Source organism: Symphalangus syndactylus, chromosome X, assembly GCF_028878055.3.
Source record: "Symphalangus syndactylus isolate Jambi chromosome X, NHGRI_mSymSyn1-v2.1_pri, whole genome shotgun sequence".
In the NCBI taxonomy this organism is placed as follows: domain Eukaryota; kingdom Metazoa; phylum Chordata; class Mammalia; order Primates; family Hylobatidae; genus Symphalangus; species Symphalangus syndactylus.
In genome coordinates this window covers 84,521,232-84,540,151 of record NC_072447.2, presented here as the reverse complement: position 1 = coordinate 84,540,151, position 18,920 = coordinate 84,521,232, and the positions used below count along the sequence as shown (strand labels likewise).

At 39.8% G+C, this 18,920-nt stretch overlaps 1 protein-coding gene across 9 annotated transcripts in view; it reads left to right on the top strand.

Moving 5' to 3' along the window:
- ATRX (ATRX chromatin remodeler) overlaps window positions 1–18,920 on the top strand; it is a 295,245-nt gene that overhangs the window by 68,891 nt on the left and 207,434 nt on the right. For 8 of the 9 annotated variants that reach the window (XM_055268557.2, XM_055268552.2, XM_055268555.2 and 5 more), the window contains exon 2: window positions 5,054–5,166. In XM_055268557.2, the coding sequence (XP_055124532.1) occupies window positions 5,054–5,166 (113 nt within the window). Of the gene's footprint in view, window positions 1–5,053; window positions 5,167–18,920 lie in introns of those variants that run through there. The other variant, XM_063634670.1, reaches the window with a different exon arrangement.

Here is an 18,920-nt window from a genome sequence, read left to right as displayed (position 1 = left end):
TTTGTTGTCATTGCTTTTGGTGTTTTAGTCATGAAGTCTTTGCCCATGCCTATGTCTTGAATGGTATTGCCTGGGTTTTCTTCTAGCGTTTTTATGGTTTTAGGTCTTATGTTTAAGTCTTTAATCCATCTTGAGTTAATTTTTGTATAATGTGTAAGGAAGGAGTCCAGCTTCGGTTTTCTGCATATGGCTAGCCAGTTTTCCAAACACCATTTATTAAATAGGGAGTCCTTTCTCCATTGCTTGTTTTTGTCAGGTTTGTCAAAGATCAGATGGTTGTAGATATGTGGCATTATTTCTGAGGGCTCTGTTCTGTTCCATTGGTCTATATCTCTGTTTTGGTACCAGTACCATGCTATTTTGGTTACTGTAGCCTTGTGGTATAGTTTGAAGTCAGGTAGCATGATGCCTCCAGCTTTGTTCTGTTTGCTTAGGATTGTCGTGGCCCTGCGGGCTCTTTTTTGGTTCCATATGAAATTTAAAGTAGTTTTTTTTTCCGATTCTGTGAAGAAAGTCAGTTGTAGCTTGATGGGGATAGCATTGAATGTATATATTACTTTGGGCAGTATGGCCATTTTCACGATATTGATTCTTCCCATCCATGAGCATGGAATGTTTTTCCATTTATTTGTGTCCTCTCTTATTTCCTTCAACAGTGGTTTGTAGTTCTCTTTGAAGAGGTCCTTCACATCCCTTGTAAGTCGTATTTCTAGGTGTTTTATTGTCTTTGTAGCAGTTGTTAATAGGAGTTCACTCATGATTTGGCTCTCTGTCTGTGATTGGTGTATAAGAATGCTTGTGATTTTTGCACATTGATTTTGTATCCTGAGACTTTGCTGAAGTTGCTTGTCAGCTTAAGGAGATTTTGGGCTGAGATGGTGGGGTTTTCTAAATATACAATCATGACATCTGCAAACAGACAATTTGACTTCCTCTTTTCCTGATTGAACACCCTTTATGTCTTTCTGTTGCCTAAATGCCCTGGCCAGAACTTACAATACTGTGTTGAATAGGAGTGGTGAGAGAGGGCATCCTTGTCTTGTGCCAGGTTTCAAAGGGAATGCTTCCAGTTTTTGCCCATTCAGTATGATGTTGGCTGTGGGTTTGTCATAAATAGCTCTTATTATTTTGAGATACGTTTCATCGATACCCAGTTTATTGAGAGTTTTTAGCATGAAGGGGTGTTGAATTTTATTGAAGTCCTTTTCTGCATCTATTGAGATAATCATGTGGTTTTTGTCATTGGTTCTGTTTATGTGATGGATTATGTTTATTGATTTGCGTGTGTTGAACCAGCCGTGTATTGCAGGGATGAAGCCAACTTGATCGTGGTGGATAAGCTTTTTGATGTGCTGCTGGATTCGGCTTGCCAGTATTTTATTGAGGATTTTTGCATCGATGTTCATCAGGGATATTGGCCTGAAATTTTCTTTATTTGTTAAGTCTGTGCAGGTTTTGGTATCAGGATGATGCTGGCCTCATAAAATGAGTTAGGGAGGATTCCCTCGTTTTCTATTTTTTGGAATAGTTTCAGAAGGAATGGTACCAGCTCCTCTTTGTACCTCTGGTAGAATTCAGCTTTGAATCTGTCTGGTCCTGGACTTATTTTGATTGGTAGGCTATTAATTACTGCCTCAACTTCAGAACTTTTTATTGGTGTATTCAGGGATCTGACTTTTTCCTTGTTTAGTCTTCGGAGGGTGTATGTGTCCAGGAATTTATCCATTTCTTCTAGATTTTCTAGTTTATTTGCATAGAGGTGCTTACAGTATTCTCTGATGGTAGTTTGTATTGTTGTGGGATCAGCGGTGATATCCCCTTTATCATTTTTTATTGCATCTATTTGATTCTTCTCTCTTTTCTTCTTTATTAGTCTGGATAGTGGTCTGTTTTGTTGATCGTCTCAAAAAACCAGCTCCTGAATTCACTGATAGTTTGAAGGGTTTTTCCTGTCTCTATCTCTTTCAGTTCTGCTCTGATCTTAGTTATTTCTTGTCTTCTCCTAGCTTTTGAAGTTGTTTGCTCTTGCTTCTGTAGTCGTTTTAATTATGATGTTAGGGTGTTGATTTTAGATCTTTCCTGCTTTCTCTTAGGCATTTAGTGCTATAAATTTCCCTCTACACACTGCTTTAAATTTGTCCGAGAAATTCTGGTATGTTGTCTCTTTGTTCTCATTGGTTTCAAAGAACTTCTTTATTTCTGCCTTAATTTTGTTATTTACCTAGTAGTCATTCAGGGGCAGGTTGTTCAGTTTCCATGTAGTTGTGCGGTTTTGAATGAGTTTCTTAATCCTGAGTTCTAATTTGATTGCATTATAGTCTGAGAGACTGTTATGATTTCCATTCTTTTGCACTTGCTTAGGAGTGTTTTACTTCTAATTATATGGTCAGTTTTAGAATAAGCACGTTGAGGTGCTGAGAAGAATGTGTATTCTGTTGCTTTGGGGTCAAGAGTTCTGTAGATGTCTGTTAGGTCTGCTTGGTCCAGAGGTGAGTTCAAGTGTTGTATATCCTTGTTAATTTTCCGTCTTGTCGGTCTGTCTAATATTGACAGTGGGGTATTAAAGTCTCCCACTATTATTGTGTGAGAGTCTAAGTCTCTTTGTAGGTCTCTAAGAACTTGCTTTATGATTCTGGGTGCTCCCGTATTGGGTACATATATATTTAGGATAGTTAGCTCTTCTCGTTGCATTGATGCCTTTACCATTATGTAACACCCGTCTTTGTCTGTTTTGATCTTTGTTGGTTTAAAGTCTGTTTTCTCAGAGACTAGGATTGTAACCCCTGTTTTTTTTTTGCTTTCCATTTGCTTGGTAAGTATTTCTCCATCCCTTTATTTTGAGCCTATATATGTCTTTAATTTGTTTTTAAAATTATTATATCCATCCTACTTAGTATAAATTGGTTTCTTGTTGTGGTTTTGATTTGCCTTTCCCTGATATGACTAATGATCTTGAGCATTTTTTCATGTGCTTATATTGGCCATTTGTATATATTCTTTTGAGAAATGTATATCTAAGTCTTTTCCCCATTTAAAAAATTGGGTTGTCTTTTTGTTGTTTAATTGTTAGAAGTCTTTATGTATTCTGGTTACCAGACCCTCATGAGATACAGGATTTGAAAATCGTTTTCTCTCATTGTGTTGGTTGTCTTTTCACTTTCTTGACGGTGCCCTTTGACGTGCAAAAGTTTTGACTTTTATTAAAAGTGGGGCTGGGCATGGTGGCTCACGCTTGTCATCCCAGTGCTTTGGGAGGCTGAGGTGGGAGGATTTCTTGAGGCCAGGAGTTTCAGACCATCCTGGGCAACATAACTGGACTCCATCTCTACAAAAAATTAAAGAAAAAATTTAGCTAAGAGTATAGTTGTGTGCCACACTTCCTCAACTAAGAACATAGGTGTGTGCCACAGGTACTCAAGATGCTGAGGCAGGAGGATTGCTTTAGCCCAAGAGTTTGAGACCTCAGTGAGTCAAGGTCACGCCACTGTGCTCAAGCCTGTGTAACAGAGCAAGAGGCTAACTCTAAGGAAAAAAAAATGGGGTAAACTTATACTTTCCTTTTTTAAAGTTTTAACTCCTTAAAACTCTGTTGAATTACAGATACATCTATTATATAACTTAAGAGTTGATGCTATAGGCTGGGCACAGTGGCTCACGCCTGTAATCCCAGCACTTCGGGAGGCCGAGGCGGGTGGATCACGAGGTCAGGAGATCGAGACCATCCTGGCTAACACGGTGAAAGCCTGTCTCTGCTAAAAATACAAAAAAATTAGCCAGGCGTGGTGGTGGGCGCCTGTAGTCCCAGCTACTCGGGAGGCTGAGGCAGGAGAATGGTGTGAACCCGGGAGGCAGAGCTTGCAGTGAGCCAAGATCGCACCACTGCACTCCAGCCTGGGTGACAGAGCAAGACTCCGTCTTAAAAAAAAAAAAAAAAAAAAGAGTTGATGCTATAAAACTTAGTTAATGAAGTATTTCCCTGGGCGATGGAGCTCTTGCAAGTCCTGTTCTATATTTTGTTCATCTTTATGCCAGTCAGTTAGACAGTTCTTCTGTGTCAAGCAGAGGATGGAATAATAAACCAAAACACTGCTTAGGCCTTTCAGAGAGTAAGTGTTCAGTAAATATATTTGATAAATTACTGAATTATTTTTTTAAATGATGGAAAGGAAAATCTTGGCCTCTCTTTTTCTGGATTTTGGCTAGTATGAATCTTTCTTGAAGTGATAATCTACATCTATGTTTTGATTTCTAAGGATTTCCCAAATATAAGCTATATACAAGTGAGAGGAAATAATAACTTAGATGCCTAATGATAATATGACAAGATAAGTACAAGGGTCAGCTATTTGTTGTGAAATAGGAATGGATATAATTTAAATATGAATACCTTTTTGCTGTTTAATCCCCCAAATTTTCTTTTGATTTCTTTTAAAATTCTTTTGTGGTAGGTATTATTTCTTAAGAATTAACTTAAGGTTAGTATTTTCTGATACATTTTTAAGTAACATGAAGTTTAACTTCTGTTTAAACACATCATATAGAGTACATTGAAAGACCTCAGTATTTTCGAAATGTTTAGTAAGTAATATCAGCAGTTTCTTTAAATGATATTTTAATCCTAGGTAAGTGTACAGGTAGGTTGTCTTACTCATATTTTTATATCCTTAGTGAAATAAAATTCTTTTTTTTTTTTTTTGAGACAGGGTCTGACTGTTGCCTTGGCTAGAGTGCAGTGGCATGATCTTGGCTCACTGCAACCTCTGCCTCACAAGGCTCAAGCCATCCTCCCACCCCAGCCTCCTGAGTAGCTGAGACCACAGGCATGAGCCACCATGCTCTATTATGAGCCACCACACCTGGCCTAAAATTCGTTTTCTTTAATATTTTTTCTTTCTACACCCACAGCTGTAACATTTCCCTTAGTTTTTACTTTGAATGTGCATACTCTTACACTACTTACAGTATGGCTATATTTTCAGTTTGCTAGAGCTTTACAATTAATTTAAAACATGAAAGGCTAATTAAGGGAATTCTTTAAATTTTGTTTTAATAGTGAAAGCAAGTTGAATACATTGGTGCAGAAGCTTCATGACTTCCTTGCGCACTCATCAGAAGAATCTGAAGAAACAAGTTCTCCTCCACGACTTGCAATGAATCAAAACACAGGTAAATTGAAAAAGAATGTGCTATACCTTCTAGTCTTTTTTCTATTTTTTTTTACACTTATGGAGGTAACCATTTATTTTATTCAGAGAGCAGCTTTTAAAAGATTTCAGTTTGTGGAAATGACAGATTAGCAAGCTTTATAGAAGCCCCTATTATGTATCCTAGCTATATCTGATAACAGGAGATTTTAATTTTGGTAAGTATGAGTATAGAAAACTTAGAAAAGGAAGCATTTATGGTTTTATATGTAATGGAAATGTGTTATAGAATGGCTAGTGAATGTTGACTGTGAAAAAATAGTATTAGAAGAGGCAGGAGTAGTATAGGAATGTTTTGTCCTAGCAATTATTCATGTATTAGGAGTTAAATTTTTATTTTTATTTTTGTGATGGAGTCTCGCTCTGTCACCCAGGCTGGAGTTCAATGGCATGATCTTGGCTCATTGCAACTTCTGCCTCCTGGGCTCAAGCTGTTCTGCTGCCTCAGCCTCCTGAGTAGCTGGGATCACAGGCGTCTGCCACCGTGTCTGGCTAATTTTGGTATTTTTAGTAGAGACTGGGTTTCACCATGTTGGCCAAGCTGGTCTGGAACTCAAGAGATCTGCCCTCGTTGGCCTCCCAAAGTGCTAGGATAACAGGCATGAGCCATCACACCCAGCATAAGAGTTAAATTTTTATGTTGTTTCATAATATCCCTGAGTAGATTTGGTGTATTTATTTTTTAAAATAAAACCACTTAACACCTCCTCTCTACTTCCCTGTCTCTGTCTCTCTTTAAAAAGATTTTTTTTTTTTTTTAAAGACGAGGTCTTGCTTTGTCACCCAAACTGGAGTGTAGTGGTGTAATCGTAGCTCACTGCAGCCTCAAACTTCTTGGGCTTAAGCAATCTTCTCACCTCACCCTCCCCAGTAGCTGGGATTATAGGCGTGTGCCACCATGCCTGGTTAATTTTCAAAAAAAATTTTTTTAGAGACATGGTCTTGCTGTGTTGTCCTGACTGGTCTTGAACTTCCTGGCCTCAAATGATTCTCCTGCCTCAGCCTCCTGAGTAGCTGAAATTATAAGCATGAGCCATTGTACCTGGTTCCCTTTTTTAAAAAACATTTTGTATCATGTGACAGTTAGCATTTTCAGGTTTTCAAGAGTAACTACAATACACATGCACACAGACACACACAATATGTACAAAAAAAGTATAAGAGAGTTATAGTGAAAAGTTCAACCATATGTGTAATTAGAGTTCTAGAAGGAAGAAAGAGAATTGGTAAAAAGTCCAATTTGAAGAGATACGGGCTGAGCATTTTTTAAAAAGTGATGAAAGACATCAAACTAGAGATTCAAGAAGTTTCGTGAACCCTGAGCGGGATAAATATAAAGAAAACTACAGCTAGGCATGTCCTAACCAAACTCCTAAAGAACATAAGCCAAGAGAAAAATCCCTTAAGTAGCCAGAGGAAAAAAATATATTATTTTCAGAGGAATAACAGTAACACTGGCAGTTCACTTAACAACAGAAATGATAGAAGGCAGATGACAATGAAATGATTTCTTTAAAATGTCAAGGAAAAATACAGTCATGTATCGCTTAACTATGGGATAGGTTTTTTTTGAGACGGAGTCTTGCTCTGTCGCCCAGGCTGGAGTGCAGTGGTGCAGTCTCGGCTCACTGCAAGCTCCGCCTCCCGGGTTTACGCCATTCTCCTGCCTCAGCCTCTCCGAGTAGCTGGGACTACAGGCACCCGCCACCACGCCCGGCTAATTTTTTGTATTTTTAGTAGAGACGGGGTTTCACCGTGGTCTCGATCTCCTGACATCGTGATCCGCCTGCCTCGGCCTGCCAAAGTGCTGGGATTACAAGCATGAGCTACTGCGCCCGGCCAGGATAGGTTTTTTTGAGAAAGCATTGTTGGGTGATTTTGTCGTTGTGCAAACATTATGGAGTGTACTTACATAGGCTACTACACACCTAGGCTATATGTTATAGCCTGTTGCTCATAGGCTACAAACCTGTGCAGCGTGTTCTTGTAGTGAATACTGTAGGTAATTGGAATACAATGGTAAATATTTGTGTATCTAAACACATGGAAACATAGAAAAGGTACAGTAAAAATACATTATTACAATCTTATGGGACCACCGATGTATATGTGGTCAGTCATTGAGTGAAATGTCTTTATGCAGCATGTGATTGTAATTGCCAGCATAGTACTGTATATTCAGTGAAAACATCTTTCATAAATGAAGGGTGGAATAAAGCCATATCTGGGCAAACAAAAAGTGAGAACTTGATGTCAACAGACCTACACTAGAGTGAATAACTACACTAGAGGAAATTACAAGTTTTCTGAAATGAGAAAGAAAATAATTTGAAATGGCAACACCAAAATACAGGAAGTAATGAATAAGAATGGGAAAGCTAAATAGGTAGGTAAACTAAATAACATAAAGTTATTTAAGCCACAGTCCCTATTCTTATTTCATCAATTACTCCAGTAATGTTCACAGATAAGTTTTTCCCACTTAAATTCAGGATCCAGTTCAAGATTTAGTAGTCATGTTTCTTTGGTCTTTTAAAAATCTGAAGCAGTTTGTCTGCCTTTTGGGACTATGACTTTTTTGGAAAAGTACAGGTGTATTACTTTGTCAAATGGCCCTCGGGATTATCTGTTTAGTTATGGTTAGATTCAGGTTATACATTTTTGGCAGGAATACTACATAAAGTGGTGTTCTGTTCTCCGTGCATCCTATTACATGGCACATGATGTGATTTGCCCTGGATATGGTTGTGTTTGCTAGATAAACCTGGTATAAAGTTATGATTTATTCCATTGTAACTAATAACTAATTTAATGGGGGGCACTTTGAGATTACTAAGGTATTCTTTTTTTTGTCAAAACTTAGTATGTTTTCTTTTGCAAATGACCACAAAGTTTGCAGCTTAAAACAACCCAAATTTGTTATTTTACGGTTCTGTAGGTTCAGAGTCCGGTGGGCCTTGCTGGACCCTTCTCAGGCTATCACAAGGTCAAAGTCAAGATGTTAGTAGGACTAGAAAAATCCATTCCTAAGCTCATTCAGGTTGTTGGCAGAATTCAGTTCCTTATGATAACAGGTTGGAGGTCCTTCTTTCTCACTCACTATTGGCCAAGACCCCCTCCTGGCTCTTTTCAGGTGTCTTCATTTTTTCTCACATTATGCCCTCCATCTTCAAATCCGGCAATAGCACATCAAGTCTCTCTCAAGCTTTGAAGCTCTCTGACGTAGCTTTTTGCTTGCTAATTCTGCTGACACCTGCTACCAGCCGGAGAAATTTTTCTGTTTTTAAGGATTCATGTGATTAGATTAGGTCCTTCTCCCTCTCATCTCCTCCTGATTATCTCTTGAGTTTAAGATCACCTGTGCCATATTACATAACACAGTTATGGGAATGATATGCCATCACATTGATAGTTTCTGGGGATTAGCGGTGTAGAATCTTGTGGGCCATTCCTAGAAGGTCTGTATATCACAGCATACATTTGTGATTCTTAGCTGAATAATTTATTCCTATGATGGGTTCAAAATAGTGATGTTCTAATCTGTCTTTCCTTCTGTGTTCATTAGTTGATATTTTATTGTAAGGGAGGGGTTCATGCTCTAACCTATTCAATTATTTGTATCAGTATATACTTACATTTTTTTCCATGAATATTCTCTGTCATTATTTATTTTGATCCTGAAATTGTATCAGTTTTGGCTAGTAGGAGCCCCATCTGGATGGCTCCTGCTGACCTTTTTACAAATCCTCATCATTTCTTGAACACTTTCTTTCTTTCTGTCCCCTCAAAGTATTCAAGGCTTGCTTTCCATTCTCTGTTCCCCAGCCCTAGAATCAGTTATTTTTCGCAAGAGTTCTGATTCCTTTTAGTGGGATATAGTGTTTAGAAATCAAGATCAGGGTGTGTGATGTGCTCATTGCCACCAAGATGTCTTTGTTTCCAAGCTCTTTCACAGAGAAAGCCAATAATATGTTTTATATTTTCATGAGTTGATAACTGATACTTTTAATTTTAATTCAGTTCCAGTCTTCTTTCTAGACTTCCCCTTTTCATGTTTTTAACTTCTTTCTCCAACAGAAAGAAACCTGGTTCTTATTATCACCAATTTATTTATTTTTATTTATTTATTCTTTTTGAGACGGAGTCTCACTCTGTTGCCAGGCTGGAGTGCAGTGGCATGATCTCAGATCACTGCAACCTCTGCCTCCCAGGTTAAAGCGATTCTCCTGCCTCAGCCTACCAAGTAGCTGAGACTACAGGCATGCGCCACCATACCCAGCTAATTTTTGTATTTTTATTAGAGACGGGGTTTCACCATGTTGGCCAGGATAGTCTTGATCTCTTGACTTCATGATCCGCCTGCCTCGACCTCCCAAAGTGCTGGGATTACAAGTGTGAGCCACGGTGCCCGGCCTATCCCCAATTTATTTATTTATTTTTATTTTTATTTTTTTGAGATGGAGTCTCGCTCTGTCACCCAGGCTGGAGTGCAGTGGCGCCATCTCAGCTGACTGCAACCTCCGCCTCCTGGGTTCAAGTGATTCTCCTGCCTCAGCCTCCTAAGTAGCTGGAACTACAGGTGCGCACCACCGTGCCCAGCTAATTTTTGTTTTTAGTAGAGACGGGGTTTTGCCATGTTGGCCAGGCTGGTCTGGAACTCCTGACTTTAGGTAATCCGCCTGCCTCAGCCTCCCAAAGTGCTTTGATTACAGGCATGAGCCACCAAGCCCGGCCTTTCCCCAGTTTATTTGTATTCATTTGTCTAGTCCTCATTGTACTCACAGTTTCAGAGTTGTTAACCATACCATCACATTAAAGAAACTTAACTATAGTTCAGTATTTGTTTAAAGTTCTTTTTGTCTTTAGAATGATGTTATGTTGTCGGAATCCTGTGTTCACTAGTTGAGGAACTCCTTCAGTAGTGGTATCTCCAGTTGGACAAACGGATGTCACTCACAAATACCAATTATAAATTCTGGGCAGCTACTGAAGGCTAGATATCAACAAAGTAGATAAACTGGAGGGGAGTCAACACGTGGAAGAAGTGGCAATGGCTGAATTCCCCATTCTTAATCCTTTTTGCTTCAGCCAAGGATCCTCTTAGCTCCATCTGTGGCAGTTAAGACTTGGATAAAAATCTACAGTCTTACTGGATGTGAAATCAAGGAAAAAATTTAGGGAGACCACAGCAGCTGTAACATGAGTAGAGAGATCCCATCTAGAAAAGAGCCACAGAATGGGAAAACCAGATTGCACGAAAACTCTACCGATAGCTCTGGTCCAATTGCCTAAGTGCACCCCAGATTCCAAACAGCCTGATTAGGACTAAAAGAACAGAACAAAAGCTTTGAGTTGTTTGGTACTACAGGGTGGAAAGGGTTTGGAGTTTCATTTCAAGTAAGTTAACTATCTGTTTGTTTGTTTGGTTGGTTGGTTTTTTTTTTTGAGACAGGGTCTTACTCTGTTGCCTAGGCTGGTGTGCAGTGATGCTGTCTCGGCTCCCTGCAACCTCTGCCTCTTGGGTTCAAGCGATTCTCCTGCCTCAGCCTCCCTAGTAGCTGGGATTACCGGCACCCACCACCACACTTGTCTAATTTTTGTATTTTTAATAGAGATGGGGTTTCATCATGTTGGCCAGGCTGGTCTTGAACTCCTGACCTCAGGCAATCCACTTGCCTCGGCCTCCCAAAGTGCTGGGATTACAGGCTTGAGCCATCGTGACTGGCCAACTATCTGTTTTAACAAAAGTGTCAACTCATTGTAGGAATAGAAAGAATGCAGTGTCTTTGCTATATTTTTCATAGTGTCCAGTGTCCAGTCCAAAATACTAGGTAGATGAAGAAAGGAAATGTGACCCATGATCAAAGGGAAAAGGGATCAATAGAGACTGACTTATCTGTTGAATTTTGCAACAAGAATGTTAAAGCAGCTATTATAGTCATACTTGAGTACAAAAAGGCAAATATGTTTATGATGAATGGATAGGTAGAAAATTTCAGTGCAGAAATGGAAACTGTTAAAAACCATTTTGAAATTCTAGAACTGCCAAATTTAGTTTCTGAATAAATTACTAAGTTCAGAATAACAAATCATTGTACTTAACAAGACATGCAAGGTAGCAGTAGAAATGTCAGTGAATTTGATGGTTGACTAATAGGCCAATAGAGCCAGTAGAAAACAGAAAACATTAAAAAGTGTACAGAAAAACTTGAATCCTTTCTCCAAGAAACAACTATAAAATGGGATCGTTATCAGCCAAATACATGTAAAGGATAGGAATGTTTAAACCTTATTCAGGAAGAAAAGGAGTCAACAGAAACTCTTACTTGGCCTAGTGTTTGTAGTTATCTGTATACTAATCTTGCACATACTTTGTGAGAATTTTACCTAAGTAGTTCAGGTTTTTGAGTGCTGTTTTAAATTCTTTTGTTTTAAAGTTTCAGATTCCGGGCCGAGCGCAGTGGCTCACGCCTGTAATCCCAGCACTTTGGGAGGCTGAGGCGGGCGGATCACCTGAGGTCGGCAGCTCGAGACCAGCCTGACCAACATGGAGAAACCCCGTCTCTACTAAAAATACAAAATTAGCTGGGCATGGTGGCACATGCCTGTAATCCCAGCTATTTGGGAGGCTGAGGCAGGAGAATCACTTGAACCCGGGAGATGGAGGTTGTGGTGAGCCGAGATCACGCCATTGCACTGCAGCCTGGGCAACAAGAGCAAAACTCCGTCTCAGAAAAAAAATTATAAATAAAATAAAAATAAAATAAAGTTTCAGATTCCATTTATTCATTGTAGGTATATAGAAATTCAGTTGACTTTTTGTTTTTTTTTGTTGTTTTTTTTCTTGAGACAGAGTTTCGCTTTTGTTGTCCAGGCTGGAGTGCAGTGGTACGATCTCAGCTCACAGCAACTTCCACCTCCCGGGTTCAAGTGATTCTTGTGCCTCAGCTTCCTGAATAGCTGGGATTACAGGCACCTGCCACCACGCCTAGCTAATTTTTGTGTTTTTAGTAGAGACAGGGTTTCACCATGTTGGCCAGGCTGGTCTTGAACTCATGACCTCAGGTTATCCGCCTGCCTCGGCTTCCCAAAGTGCTGGGATTGCAGGCGTGAGCCACCACACCCAGCCCAGTTAACTTTTTATGTTGGCCTTGTATCCTGTGAACTTGCTTAACATACTTATTAGTTCTAAATAGTATTTTTGCCCCTCTTGTAGATTCTTTGGGATTTTCTACTTAGACAGTTAGGTCACCTGCAAATAGGGATAGTTTTATTTTTTCCTTTCCATCTGTATGCCTTTTAATTTCTTTTCTTGCTTCATTATATTAGCTAGGATTTTCTGTATTTTCCAGTATTACATTGAAGAATGATGATGATAGCAGACATCCTCTTAGTGTTACCAATTTTAGTGGGAAAACATTCAGTCTTTCACAGTGAAGTATGTTTGCTTTATAGGTTTCTTGTAAATGCTCTTTATCAAGTTGAGGAAGTTCCCCTCTATTCCTAGTTTGCTGAGAATTTTTTTAAGCTTAAATTTCCATTTGTAATTATAAATTCACATACAGTTGTAATAACTAATATAGAGAGAGCTCTTATGCACTTTGGCAGTTTCCCTCAATGGTAACATATAAAACTAGAATACAATATCACAACCAGGATATTGACATTGATAAAACTATTAATCAAGATTTCGTCAGTTTTATGTGTGTGTGTGTGTGTGTGTGTGTGTGTGTATTCTATACAATTTTTTTTTACCTGGGTTGATTCATGCATCTACCACCACAGTTGAGATACAGAATAGTTCATCAACACAGGATTCCTCATCTTGGCATTTTATAATCACACCCACTTCCCTCCCCCTACCTCTGCCTATGCTTAACACCTGGCAACCACTAATCTGTCTTCCATTTTGAAAATTTTGTCATTTCAAATATGTTAAATAAATGGAGTTATATAGTAAATAATCTTTTGGGGTTGGAGTGTTTTCACTTGGCATAATTCTGTGGAGATTCATTGAGGTTGTTGTATGTATCAACAATCCTTTCCTTTTAATTGCAGGGTAATATTCCATGGTATGGATGAACAGATTGAGTATCCTTAACCCCGGAATCAGAAATCTGAAATGTTCCAAGATCAGAAACTTTTGAGTGCTGACATGACACTCAAAGGAAATGCTCATTGGAACATTTGGGATTTTCAGATTAGGGATGCTGAATCCCTAATGTGAATAAACCAGAATAGTGCAAATATGCTAGAATCTGAAAAAATCCAAAATTTGAAACACTTCTGGTCCCATGCATTTTGGATAAGGAATACGCAACCTGTACCACAGTTGTGTTTTTTTTTTTTTAACTGAAATGGAGTCTCATTTTGTCACCCAGGCTGGAGGGCAGTGGCATGATCTTGACTCACTGCAACCTCCGCCTCCCAGGTTCAGGTGATTCTCCTGCCTCAGCCTCCGGAGTAGCTGGGATTACAGGCATGTGCCACCACACCCGGCTAATTTTTGTATTTTTAGTAGAGACGGGATTTCACCATGTTGGCCAGGCTGGTCTTGAACTCCTGACCTCAGGTGATCCACCCACCTCGGCCTCCCAAAGTGCTGGGATTACAGGTGTGAGCCACTGCGCCTGGCCCGTACCACAGTTTGTTTAACCATTTATTTGTTAAAGCAAATCTGGGCCGACTCCTGATTTCAGTTGTTACAATTAAAGCTGGTGGTGAATATTTATATATATGTTTTTATATGAATTTATGTTTTCATTTCTTTGCAATAAATGCCAGGAGTGCATTTTGCAGTTCATATGATGGTTACACATTTATTTTTATTAAATTAATTAAACTACATTTACATTTTATTTTATTTTGGGTAGAGACAGAGTCTCACTATCTTGGCCGGGCTTGTTATGAACTCCTGACCTCAGGTAATCCTCCTGCCCTGTCCTCTGGAGGCCCTTGGATTACAGACATGAATCACTGCACCTATTTGCATTTTTTTTTTTTTTTACTCCATTGGACTCTATCAGTGCTTTTATTTATTTATTGATATTTATTTATGTATTTATTTTAACTTTTAGGTTCAGGGGTACCTGTGAAGGTTTGTCACATAGGTAAGGTAGCATCACTGGGGTTTATTGTTTAGATTATTTCATCACTTAGGTATTAAGTCTAGTACCTAATAGTTATCTTTTCTACTCTTGTATGTTCATTTTTTAAAAAGAAACTCCTGAACTGTTTTCCAGAGTGGTTGTACTGTTTTATATTCCCACAGCAATGTATGAGTGATCCAGTTTCTCCACATCCTTGCCAACACTGGGTGTTAATACTATTTTTAAATTTTAGCCATTTGATATTTATGGTATCTCATTGTGGTTTTAATTTGCATTTACTTAATGAGTAATAAATTCTTTTTAAATAGAAACAGGATATTGCTCTGTTGCCCAGGCTGGAGTGCAGTGGTGCAATTAGAGCTCACTGCAGACTCAAACTCGTAGGCTCAAGTGATCCTCCTGCCTCAGCCTCTCGAGTAGCCGAGACTGCCTCAGCCTCTCGAGTAGCCAAGACTACAGGCACATGCCACCATATCCAGCTAATTTTTTAATGTTCTGTAGAGACGGGATCTGGCTCTGTTGCCCAGGCTGGTCTCAGACTCCTGGCCTCAAGCGATCTTCCCACCATGGCCTCCCAAAGTGTTTAGATTACAGGCATCAGCCACTGCACCTGGCTGGTAATAAAACATTAAACATCCTTATTGAAATATAATTTACATGCCATACAATTAACCCATTTAAAGTATAAAATTCAGTGGTTTTTAGTATATTTAATATTTACACATATGTACAACCATCACCACAGTCAATTTTAAAATATTTTTATCACCTCAAAAAGAAACTCCATACCCTTTAGCTGTCACCCCCTAGCTCTAATAAATCATTAATCTAGTTTCTTGTTTTGAGTTTTTTATTTTTATTTTTTTTTGAGACAGAGTCTCGTTCTGTTGCCCAGGCTGGAGTGCAGTGGCTATCTTGGCTTACTGCAACCTCTGCCTCCCAGGTTCAAGTGATTCTTGTGCCTTGGCCTCCCAAGTAGCTGGGATTACAGGCGTGTGCCACCACACCTAGATAATTTTTGTATTTTTAGTAGAGACGGGGTTTTGCCATGTGTTGGTCAGGCTGGTCTCAAACTCCTGGCCTCAAGTCATCTGCCCACCTCAGGTTCCCAAATGCTGGGATTGCAGGCGTGAGCCACTGTGTCTGGCCTATTTCCCTATTTTGGACTTTCATATGAATGGCATCATATAATGCGTGTTTTTGTGGCTGATTTCCTTCATTTAGCATAATATATTCAAGATATCTGTTGTAACATGTATTAGTACTCCATTCCTTTTTATAGCCACATAATATTCCATTATATGTATAGACCATATTTGTTTATCCATTTATCCATTGATGGACATTTGTCTTGTTCCCATGTTTTGGCTATTAGGAATGATGCGGCTGTAAATATTGGTATACAGTTTTGTGTGTAGCCATATATTTTTGTTTATCTTTTGTATATACCTAGGAATCTAATTGCTGGATTTATATGGTAACTATGTTAAATTGTTTGAGGAAATGTCAAACTGTTTTCCAAAGTAGAGATACTATTTTACTTTTCCACCAGGAGTATATAAAGATTGTGTGTTCTTCACATCCATGCCAACCATTGTTAATAACAGACTTTTTGATTCTAGCCATTCTAGTGCATGTGAAGTAGTATCTCATTGTGATTTTAGTTTTCAACTGCTTGAAGGCTAATGATGTTGAACATCATTTCATGTGCTTATTTGTAGTTTGTATATATTCCTTGGAGAAATTTCTATTCAAACCCTCTGTCCAGTCTTTTTTTTTTTTTTGACAGGGTCCTGCGCTGTTTCCCAGGCTGGAATGCAGTGGCATGATCTCAGCTCACAGCACCCTCAACCTCCCTGGCTCAAATGGTCTTCCCACCTCAGCCTCCCAAGTAGCTAAGACTATGGGTGTGTGCCACAGTGCCCAGCTAATTTTTGTTTATTTTTTATAGAGATGGAGTCTTAATTTGTTGCCCAGGCTGGTCTTGAGCTCTTGTGCTTAAGCAATTCACCCGCCTTGGCCTCCCAAAGTGCTGGGATTACAGGCGTGAGCCACCGTGCCCAGCCCCTTTGCCCATTTTTAAAATGGGTATTTGTGCTTTCATTGTTGACTTGTATATTCTAAATTTTTTATTGTAAAATATGCATAACATAAAAATTGCCATTTTAACTAATTTTAAATGTACAGTCCTGTAACATTAAGTAAAATTGTTGTGCATTCACCACCACCATCCATATCTAGTACTTTTTCATCTTCCCCAAGTGAAACTCTGTACCCATCACATACTAACTCCCCAATCTTCCCTCTCCTTAGCCTTGCAAACACCATTCTACAGTCTCTTCCTAGGAATTTGACTACTCTAGGAACTTCATATACATATAATCCTACAATATTTGTCCTTCTGACATATTTTACTTAGCACAATGTGTTGAAGGTTATCCATGTTGTAGTATATCTCAAAATTTCATTTCTTTTGAAGTCTGAATACCATTCCATTGTATGTATATACCACATTTTGTTTAATCTATTCATATTTCAGTGGGCACTTGGATAAGATATATAATTTGGAAATATTTTCCCCTATTCTTTGAGTTGTCTTTATTTATTTTTAGAGACAGGGTTTTGCTCTGTTGCTCAGGCTGGGGTGCAGTGGCAGGATCATAGTTCACTGCAGCCTTGAACTGCTGGGTACAAGCAATCCTCCCATCTCAGCCTCCCAAGTAGGTGAGACTACAGTTGTGTGCCACCATGTCCGGCTAGTATTTTTTTTTATTTTTTAGAGATGAGATCTTACCATGTTGCCCAGGCTGAGCTTGAACTCCTGGCCTCAAGCGATCCACCTTGGCCTCCCAAGTAGCTGGGATTACAGGCATGAGACACTGCACCCAGTTGAGTTGTCTTTAATTGAAGCACAAAAGTTACTAATTTTGATGGACTTTTATTTATCTGTTTTTCCTTTTGTTGCTCATTCTTTTGGTGTCTTTAAGAATCCATTACCAAATTGAAGGTAATGAAGATTTACCCCCATGTTTTCTTCTAAAAGTTTTATAGATTTAGTTCTTAAATTTAGGTCTTTGATCTATTTTGAGTTAATGTTTTGTATATGTTGTGAGGTAGGGGTCCAGCTTCATTTTTTGTAGGTTTCTATCTAGCTGTCTCAGCACCATTTATTGAAAGACTATTCTTTCTTCATTGAATGGTCTTGCCACCCTTGTCAGAAATCAGTGGGACTGTCAGGCATGGTGGCTCATGTCTGTAATCCCAGCACTTTGGGAGGCCAAGGCAGGAGGGGTACTCGGGCCCAGGAGTTCCAGACCAGCCTGGACAACACAGTGAGACTCCATCTCTATTAAAAAAAAAAAAAAGCCAGGTGTAGTGGTGTGTGCCTGTAGTCCCAGCTACTTAGGAGGCTGAGGTAGAAGGATCACTTGAGCCCAGGAGATTGAGGCTGCAGTGAGCCATGATTGTACCACTGCACCCTAGCCTGGGTGACAGAGTGAGATCCTGTCTCCAAAAAAAAAATTAAAAAAAAAAATCAGCTGGTCATAGATATATGGGTTTATTTCTGGACTCTTAATTCTGTTTGTCCTTTTACCAGTACTCCACGGTCTTGATTGCATTGTTTTACAGTTTTGTGCAAAGTTGCACCAAAGTTGTTGTGTAGTTTTGCAAAACTGGCAATCAACACTGTGCAGTACTGGCAAAATCAGGAAGTATGAGTCTTCATACTTTTCATTTTTCAAAATTGTCTGCCTATTCTGAATGTTTTCAATTCCCTATGAATTTTAACTCTTTGTTTTTTCTTGGTAGAGATGAGGTTTCACTATGTTTCTGAGGCTGTTCTTAAACTTCTGTCCTCAAATGATCCTTCCACCTTGGCCTCCTAAAGTGCTAGGATTATAGGTCTGAGCCACCATGCCTGGTCCATATGAATTTTGGAATGACCTTGCCAATTTTTACAAAGAAGTCAACTGGGATTCTGACAGAGATTGCAGCGTGTCTGTAGATTAGTTTGTGGAGTATTGGTGATGGCAGCGGTGGGCCGTCTGGAGTGGCTGCTGCCATCACACTGGCTGTAGCAGGGAGACATGGCCAGGGCTGCACGGTCTATAGAGTTGGTGGGAGCCAGGGGCAAGCAGGAGCCCCGCCCCTTCCAAGTTGGAGCTCCCTGGGTCCTGCTGCAGCTGCCTAAGCCATGGCTGTAGACCTGGGCATCCCTGTGCTCTTGAGTCTTGGGAGCAGGCGGGAGCCCCACCCTCCCAGGTGCAACTGCAGCTGGCCAAACCGTGGCTGCAGTCCCAGGCCTCTCATTCCATGGAGCAGGCAGGAGACCCACCCTCCTGGGTGCAGCTGCAGTCTCCCAAACTGCGGCTACAGACCCTTGCCTTCTGCTCCACGAGCAGGCAGGAGCCCTGGGTGCAGCAGGATCCCCGGGTGCAGCAGGAGCCATGGGTGCAGCCGCAGCCACCCAAACCATGGCTGCAGATCCGGACCTCGCGCTTTATGGAGCAGGCTGGAGTCCCACCCTCCTGGGCACAGCTATAGCTGCCCAAATTGTGGGTATAGACCTGGGCCTCCTGCTTTATGGGGCAGGCAGGAGTCCTGC